At 59.3% G+C, this 9,169-nt stretch overlaps 1 protein-coding gene across 28 annotated transcripts in view; it reads left to right on the forward strand.

Moving 5' to 3' along the window:
• BRSK2 (BR serine/threonine kinase 2) overlaps positions 1-5,157 on the forward strand; it is a 69,405-nt gene extending 64,248 nt beyond the window's left edge. For 8 of the 28 annotated variants that reach the window (XR_002812052.2, XR_002812055.2, XR_011424190.1 and 5 more), the window contains 2 exons: positions 1,766-1,813; positions 3,579-5,157. Coding sequence is in view for 14 of the 28 variants with exons in the window: in XM_023654819.2 (XP_023510587.1) it covers positions 1,766-1,813; positions 3,579-3,598 (68 nt within the window). In the remaining 14 variants the exon portion in view is untranslated. Of the gene's footprint in view, positions 1-1,765; positions 1,814-3,103 lie in introns of all 28 variants that reach the window. The other 20 variants (XR_002812054.2, XR_011424186.1, XM_023654814.2 and 17 more) reach the window with 4 other exon arrangements.
• Positions 5,158-9,169: the final 4,012 nt, after the last annotated feature.

The raw sequence follows: 9,169 nt of genomic DNA on the forward strand, positions 1-9,169 counted from the left end.
AGCTGGGCCTAGAGGGGGTCACACAAGGGAAGGGGCTGCCCAGGCCTGGAGGCACTGGGGGCCTTGGAGCCTGAGGGTCCATGCCACTCGGTGTCTGGCAGGAGTGGGCTGCACGGGTGTGGGTGGGGGTGAGCCAAGTCGGCTGGGCGGGCACGTGCACGAGTGGCCGTCTTGTCAGTGAGGGTGTGTGGGGCATGTCTGGACAGCAGTGAGGCACAGGGTCCCCGTAAAGCCTGTGTTGGGGTTTGGGGTCCAGGGAGCACTGCGTCCAGCCTAAGCCCTCCTTCTCTGAGCCCCCCGTGGCCGGCCGGGGCCTGAGTGGGCCCTTCCCCAGGCTGTTGGGGTCACCTTCCGTGCTTCTGTGTGGGGTCCTAGAGGCCAGAATGCCCTCTGTCCTCTGCCCTGCCATCCTCATTCCATCGTCTGTTTCACCCACCCCTCTCCTCTCCCCCAACACGTGCCTCATCACCCTATTGGCGGGTTGGGGCTGGAGTGCCCCCAACACCTGCCCTCACGCCATGGAGGGGCCCCCTCTCCTGCCCTGGGAGCAGGTGGCAGGGGGACAGGGAGCAAGCAGGGTCAGGTGCCTCTGGCTCCCTGAGCCTTTAAGGCCTCCATCTCAGAGCAAGGCAGTGCTGACAGAGGGAAACTGAGGCCCGGGAGGGACACAACTTGTCCTGGGAGGCAAGCAAAGGCCAGGTAACCTGTTCCTGCAGCCACCACCCAGGGTGGTGGTCCCTCTCTGCTCCTGGCTGGGCTGTGCATAGAGCCCCCGAGTCCCACCCTAAGAGGTGTCATGCTGTCCGTCAGCAAGTGCCCTCCGTGCCAGGTCCCCGGCACAGCAGTCAACAAGGTGGACAGGGACCTTCCTCAGGGCTCCAGCAATCAGTTCTGAAGACTCTTGGGTACCCACTCTGGGCCCCAAGCCTGTCTCCCCTGCCCTCCTTCAGGGAGCCCAACCTGGGACTCCAGCCCATCGCTTGGCCCCATGCCTAGACCCCTGATACTCCAGCCCCTCCCAGCACCCTCCCTCCCACACTGGACGCTCTTATCCAGCGAACTCAGTCCCAGAGCCACTGTAGGAGGGCGGTGGAAGTGGGGGACCTTCAGGCTCCAGACCAAAAGACCAAGTGGCCACCCGAGTGGGGCCACCAGCCCAGGGAGGGGAGGCCAGGAAGACACATCCCACCCTGCACCGCGGCCCTAGAGAGGGCCTTGAGGGAGCAGCCCCCAACCCCAGGCCCTGCCAGCACTCCCAGGCCCAGCAGAGGGAGGGAGAGTGTCAGGGAAGGGGGCCATGCATGAGTTGAGGAGCAAATGGGAGCCATGCAGCTGCCTGAGCCCAGGGTGAGGACACGTAGGTGGCTAGGTGGCCATCGTAGAGCACGGCTAGAGCCCAGGGGCTTCTCAGCTCCACAGCATGTGTCCTGGGCCCAGGGCATCCAAGGGGTAGGGTCACATCCTGTCCTCAGGCCCTAGTTGCTGCAGGACCCGCCACTGCCCACATTCTGAGCCCCGCCCCTCCTTGATCCCCCTCCAGCCCCCGCCCCTCCCCTGGGCCCCGCCCCCTCCAGGCCCCCGCCCCCTCCCTGAGCCCCACCTGCTCCGGACTCCGCCCACCCTGGGCCCCGCCCCCTCCGGGGCCCCAGACTCGGCCCCCTCCCTGAGGGCCTGGCCAGAGGCTGTGGGCAGTGCCCAGCCCGAGGGCCCGGTGGAAAGCCTTTTTCACACGTCTCCCCCCTCCTCTCTCCGTTCTGTGCTCCAGACACCACTAACTGTATGGAAATGATGACGGGGAGGCTTTCCAAATGTGGTAAGAACCCCTTACGCTCACCTGGGCCCCCAGCCTGTCACCCCCACCGCTCACCCCCACCCGCCACCCCTGGGGCTGTCCTGGGGTCCCTGTGTACACGTGGGCCGGCACACACACGCGGCCGGCACAGGCCCCAACTGCCCAGCCCCCTGCCTCTGCTGGGAGCAGCCTTGGCCACTCGCCACAGGCCAGCCCACGCATCAGCATAGGCCAGGGAGGGACCCCAAGCCTCCAAGCAAGAAAGGCACCCCATTCCCGGAGGCCAGCAAGGGCCCCATATGCAGGCTCTGGCCTGGGGTCAGGGTGGACTCCAGTCCTTGGGCAGGGTCTGGTGTCAGGCCCTCTGTCCGCTGGCACGGGGCGGGGGGCCCACTCCTGCTGAGGCTGTGAGCTCCCTCGACGCGCATGCACTGCCTCCTGCTGCACCTGCGGGAGGGAAGGGCCCCTGTGCTCTGGGCCCAGGTAGGCATCAGGTTTAGGAAATAGAGCTGAGGTGCCTGTCAGTGCACCTGGACAGTGAGCACAGGGCACCTAGTGGGGGATGGCGCCCCATTTCTGCCCCCTTCCTCCAGCCCTCAGGACATGCCCTTTGGGACCAGGGCCCCCACTCTGGCTGCCTGCCCCTAGCCCTCCCACACCCAAGCTCTCCATGCCTGTCCACCCATCCGTCCATCTGTCTGTCTGCTGCTGACCTGTGTCCACGCTGTGCTGGCTGGGCTGGCCAGGGGCCGGGCTCCAGGCCTCCTGGGAGGAGTGTGGCAGGCGCACTGGCTCTGGCTTCCTCAGCCCAGAGCAAGCTCTGCAGCCTCGTGCAAGGAGCCAGCCACCGGCCCAGGTCCTGCTCAGCCCTGGTCTTTGTGCCTCCGTTTTCAGAGTGGGGCTGGCCAGCCGGCAAGGCCACAGGGCTGATGAGGGGAGGCGTGGCTAAGGAGGAGGCGTGGCCAGGCCTTTAGGGCCAGGCCTGCGAGGGGGAGGGTCTCTCCACCTGCCTAGGGTCTGGCTCCCCAGCTGGGAGGCCAAGGGGGTCCCAGCTTCCGGTTCTACCACACCAGCCCCTGCTGCCAGCCCCTGGCGCATAGGGACCCGCGGCCGCCTGCCCACCCTGCTTGCTGCCCGCCCATCCCCGCCTGTCCCCACCATCTCAGACCTCAGCTCGTGGGTTTCTTCTTTGTCAAGGCTCTTCCGTTCAATTCCTTGTTTGTTCTTTCTCTCTCCTTCCCTCCCTCCCTCTTTCTCTGCCTTTTTTTCTTTTTTCTTTTTTTTCTTTTGTCTTCTGTTCTGTGTACCCAGGCAGCCCATTGAGTAACTTCTTTGACGTAATTAAACAACTTTTTTCAGACGAGAAGAACGGGCAGGCGGCCCAGGCCCCCAGCACGCCCGCCAAGCGGAGTGCCCACAGCCCACTCGGTGACTCCGCGGCCGCTGGCCCCGGCCCTGGAGGGGACGCCGAGTACCCAACGGGCAAGGACATGGCCAAGACGGGGCCGCCCGCCGCCCGCCGCGAGCAGCCTTAGACACATAGCCCCTCCCCCAGCACGGCCCTGACAGTGGCCACCAAGGCCGCCTCACCGCCCACTCGCCACCCGCTGCCCGCCCTGCGTGGACCAGGGCCGCGCCCATCTGTCCGTCTAGACTGTTGTGAAGCCGGGGAGGGAAGGAGAGGGGGACCGTGCGGCTGGGCCTGCCCGTGCCCGCTCTCTCCTTCTCTCGCTGTCTGTCTCTCTGCCTGTCTCTTACAACGTCACTGTTTCCACTCTGATACCAGGAATTATCCCGAAAAGTTAACATGTCACCTCCACGAGGCCATCCTCTGTGCTCCGCGCTGGACACGAGCTGACCGAAGGCAGCTGCTGTGGACCTGCCCTCTCCTGCTGCTGCCTGCCGGGCGGCGAGGCCTGCCCACCCGCCGCCTCCATCCACCTGCCTGCGGGTGGCTCTGCCCCGTTTCAGCTCCGCATGGCCAGGGGGAGGAGGACCTGGCTCCGAGGGGAAGCCACCTCCAGCCCAGCAGATCGGACTCGCAGTGACTAGAGCCCTCGGCAGGTCCAGCCTGCCCAGGCCACCTCCAGGGCGCAGCCTGTGGTGGGCGAAGCGGCCATAGGCGCCCAGCCAGCCTGCCCGCAGCCTCTCCTCGGCACCTCTCCTCCCCGCCGCACCCTCTCCTCGTCCCAGCACCTTGGCGCCGCCCCCGCCACTAGTTTGCATCCCAGTCCTCCATGACTCACGGGGCGGGGCTGCTGCGCTCTCTCGGGCGCTGGCGTCCTTCCTGGCTGAGGTGGAGAGACCTCAGAGGCCCCAGAGCCGCCTGCCCGCCCCGGGGCCGGCCCACATCAGTGTTATTTATTTGCTGTTTTAACTTATTGAGTGTCTTTACTTCTCTGTTCAGGGAAGGGGCAGCAGCAGCGTCTTCCTGCCGTCTGTCTGTGTGTGTCCGTGTGTGTGTGTGTGTGTCTCGGGCAGGGTGGGGTCCGGGGCCGAGGGGCCAAGGACGGAGCCGTTGGAGTGCCGGGGGGCAGGCCGGTGGGTGCGGCGCCAGCAACTACTGTAAACTTTAAAGAATTCCTGCAAGATATTTTTATAAACTTCGTTTTCTTGGTTCTTTTTGGAAAAGGGTGTGTGGGAGCCGCCGGGCAGGGTGAGGCTTTGTGTTCAGGTCTTGGCTCTTGGTTCTTTCTATAGACATACACACATATATATATTTAAAGACTGCGCGGTCACTCCTGCGGCTGAGGTCGTCAGGCCCAGGCCAGGGCCATCTCTGTTCTGTGTCCGAGAGTGGGTGGCAGAGGAGGGCCCCGAGCCGGCCTCACCCACACACAGGACGGCAGGGGCACTGCAGCGGTTTTTTACTAAAATGACAAAAAGTAAAAAAAAAAAGGAAAACAAAGGACAAAAGAGAAAGTGAGCAGCACTCTCTGCAGTGTGTTCTTGGGACACTTCAGCTGGGCCGCTTCTGCTCGAGTTTCTTCTGTGGGTGCGGCCAGCCCGGTGGCCGGGATGCATGCCTCGGCTTGGTCAGTCCATTTTGCTTTGGTGTCTCCCGCTGCCCCGCCCGTTGCGGGTGGATTTTACCGCTTCTATTACATTGACCCCCTCCTGCAGGCTGGGATTTCCACACGTAAGAAAAATTCAACACCCATATCAGCAACAGCCACGCCGTACAGCGGGAGGGGCTGCTCCAGAGACAGAGGACGCCGAAAGCAATACCTCTTGTTCGCCTTCCTCTTTTGTACTTGGGACACACGCAGACATCACGACCCGGACAAGCCCCACTCAGTGTATTCCCTGTCCAATAACTGTGAGCAACTTTAGTTCCGGAACAATAAATTCCTTCAGTAAAGACACTCGACGCCAGTCTCCGTCCAGGTGGGTGGGCGGGGCAGGGACGGAGGACAACCTGGGACTGGCTCTTGTCCCTAGCATGCGCTCCTCTGGGCTCTGCCAGGTGTGGATGGCACTAACTTCTGCCCCAGCTGAAAAGGACAGACCCCTGTGCAGGGGTGGGAGGTGCCCTCTTAGGCTGCCCCCAGCCTGAGGCGGACCACATGCTGGGCGGGGCTGGGTGGGAGGAGAGGCCGGAGGCCTAGGGAAGGGCCCCCGAGGCTGACATGGAGCTCTGGGGGGTGGGAAGAGGGTGGCGCCAGTGAGCACCACTCCCTGCCTGGCACTGCAGCATTGCGGTTACCAGGGATCTCAGGGGTCATCCCAGCATCTCGGCTTTGTCCTGGAGGACAAACATTCTTTCCACTCCTTTCTGGGGAAAAGAAGGATGCAGCACTGTGGCCTCGCCCTGAAAGCAATGGGCCAAGGCTAGCGGGCAGCCCTTGGAGACCACAGGCTGGCCTCTCACAGCGTAGGGGATGGTCCCAGCCGTGCCCACCACTCTCACCAGCTGGGGATGTAGGCACCATGACCACGCACTGGCCAGCCTCCCGCTCTGCTGCTGCAGCGTGAAGGACAGGTCCAGCCCCCTGAAAACCATGGGGCCGCCCAGCCCCATGTCACAAGGGCTGCGCCTGGGATTCCACCACAGCCTCGAGGACAGACGAGGAGCAATCCTTGTCAAGGGGTCCAAGCAGAGACTAGGACACCCACGAAGCCCTCTGGCCTCTCTCACACACACACTCCCCCATACACGAAGGAGAGCAGGCAAAGCACAGACGCTTGGCCCGGTGGCAGAGCCTGACTCCAGGGCAGGATCCTGTGCTGCAGCACTGCTGAGGTTCGATTCTCTGGTGGCCCCACCCGCACGTTGTCAAATGTCACCATCATTCCTGGTCTCTACCCATTAGATGCCTTTAGCTGCCCCCCCACCCCCGTGTGACAAGCAAAACTGTTCCCAGACATTGCCACCATCCCCTGGGGGGCGGAATCGGCTGTAGCATTCATACTCTTACCTCCTATACCATCTTGCTGGAGCAGACAGCCACAAGTGCACCATGCTTCTCTGGCTTAGTTGTGAGCTTGGGAGCTCTGCAGGAATGGCAGCTGTCTCCAGCTCTGCTCAAGACCCAGGACATGAAAAAGTCTGCTGACGTGCAGCTGGGGTCTTCCTCCTCTGCCCAGCCCTGGAACATCACCCCGCCTTTGAGGGAGGTGGGTACCCAGAAGGTACCTTGGAGAGGCTGAGAGGACCAGGCTCTATGGCAATCACTGGGCTGCAGTGTTCTGTTAACTTTAGCTTAAAAAAACAGGTTGAAGGAAAGAATTTGGTTGCTACAGTTCAGCAAGGCACATGATGATTATCGGGCTCTTGGGGTCCCAGGTTGCTGGCCACAGGAAAAGTTTTCTTAACCTGTGGTTTTGCACATGCTTTACTAAAGAGCAGCTGACGCACAGACACCTCCCAATCTTCCTCTGCTGGTCTTCTAAAGGTTTGCAGTCTAAAGTGTCAGCCTTAACAGGCACGTGATTGGAGCCCCCCCCAAATAGGACAGAATACCCGACACATCTGCTAGCTTTCCATCTGCCCACCACCACACCCCTTCCATGGGAAGGTTCTGTGTTCCACAATCCCACTTCCGACACCAAGGTCTCTCTTGTTGTAAGTAACAGAAACCAAGGCCAGTTAAGCCAAAAACTGTTAGTATTAATATTTGCTAATATGAAATAAAAAATATATAAAATAAAAACCAATACATAAGGACTTAACTATGTGCCAGACACTATTCTGAGCACCTTCCACTGAACATTAAACCAAGTGGTCTTCAGACTATTTCTATGAAGTAGAAATTAAATGGGTATGTAAAAAAACCAAAAAGATGGTGGGTCTAGCACCTGGTGAGGGGATGACCTCCCATGTCCCATTCTGAGTTCTCAGGTGGCTAACTCAACTGGCACATTTCGGGTGCCTGGCACTGCCTGGCCTGGGAGCTGGGGTGCTGATGAGCACATTGGCTGGGGTGTGCCTACCACAGAAATCACGGATGACTGCTGGACATGATGCATGTCTCCCCTGGGGCTCTGTGTGCTGGCAGGTGGCATGGGCAGGGTGGAGGCACAAAGGAGGAAATGCGAGCAGCAGCCCAGCCCTAGCTCTGCTCTGACAAGAATCTGCCCTGGACTCTGACCACACCGCCAGCTGAGTGCCTCACAGGCTCCCAACCTATGAGAAGGAGCAATTCCTGGTGTCATGAGGCCTCAGAGCTTGGAGAAGCAGGCTGGATCCTCAAAGTCCTACAGCCGGCTTCAGGCTTCCTATAGGAGCCCTGCTGACGTACCTCCCTTGCCAGGGAGCTCACCACTGGAGGTGGCCTGGCCCTCGCTGATGGCTCTGCCTCCTAGTCCTGCCCTCCCTTCTCCCTGTAGTTCAGTGCCCACTCCCCCTGCCCTCACCCAAGGCCAGCAGGAGTTGAATCACCAAGTCCAGTGCCCCCTTCTTCACTGACTTTTTTTTAAATATTAGATAACATATCTTTTTTTTTTTTAAAGCTTTTATTTTTTTCCTTTTTCCCCCCAAAACCCCCTGGCACACAGTTGTATATTCTTCGTTGTGGGTCCTTCTAGTTGTGGCATGCGGGACGCTGCCTCAGCGTGGCTTGATGAGCAGTGCCATGTCCGAGCCCAGGATTTAAACCAACGAAACACAGGGTCGCCTGCAGCGGAGCACGCAAACTTAACCACTCAGCCACAGGGCCAGCCCCTCCCCCTTCACACTTTCTGTTTCCTGGATCCACCCCACTCCCCACCACCAACCCAAGTCTCTTTTGGTGTGATTCAGAAAGAGACGGAGCTTAGCGGGGAGCAGAGAGGACAGCCAGTGACACGGAGAGGACTGGTGGTGAATGTCAAGACAGCGATGTCTACTTGAGGAGAAACGCAGCCAGGACTGACAGAGGCAAGGAAGGAGCATCTCTGATCCGGGAAGCTGAGTGCCAGCCTTGGGGCTCAGGTGGGATTGTGGAGTCTATGCTGTTGGTCACCAGCCCAAGCCCTGCTGTCTGTCACACATCCTTGGAGTCAGGCGCTGAGCTAAGTGCCTTCATGGATCATCTCCTTATGCCCTCAAAATGGCGCTAAGAGCTCCATGGCCCATCCTACAGATATATTCGTTTCCTACTGTTGCTGTAACAAGTTACCACAAACCTAATGGCTTAAAACAACACAAATTTGTTATCTTAAGTTCTGGACCGGAGGCCAAGAACTGAGTCTCACTTAAGTGGGTCTCACTGGGCTAAAATCAAGATGTTGGCAGGGCTGCATCCCCTCTGGAGGAGAATCCATTTCCTTGCCTTTTCCAGCTTCTGGAGGCACCTGTAATCCTCGGCTCGTGGCCCCTTCCTCTGTCTGCAGAGTCAGGAACATCAGCTGAGTCCGCACGCTGCCATCTCTCTGATTCTCCCTCCTCTGCCTCCCTCTTCCAGTTTTAAGGAATCTTGTGATTATACTGGGCCCAGATAATCTCTCCATCTCAAGTTCAAGTGATTAGCAACTTTAATTCCCCTTTGCTACATGAGGTGACAGGCATAGTCACAAGTTCCAGGGGTGAGGATGTGGACACTGGGGGGTGGGCATTATTCTGCCAAGCACAGACTGCCTTCTAGCAAGTTTCACATCCAATTCACATGGAAAATACACTCACTCCATTCCAAGGTCCCCAAAAGGCTCAACCCATTACAGTATCAAGTCAAACACGAAACCTCATCTAAATCTCAACAGCTCAAAAGCCCAAATCTCACCTAAATCATCTGATTCAGGTGTGGGTATGTGAAGACTTTGAGTATGATCCATCCTACTGCAAAATTCCTCTCCATATGTGGGCCTTTAAAACTAGAAAAGCTATCTGCTTCCAAAATACAATGGTAGGACAGGCATACGATGCCAGTCATGGACATTTCCATCCAAAAGGGGAGAAAC

The sequence above is a fragment of the Equus caballus genome, chromosome 12 (genome assembly GCF_041296265.1).
Source record: "Equus caballus isolate H_3958 breed thoroughbred chromosome 12, TB-T2T, whole genome shotgun sequence".
Taxonomy (NCBI): domain Eukaryota; kingdom Metazoa; phylum Chordata; class Mammalia; order Perissodactyla; family Equidae; genus Equus; species Equus caballus.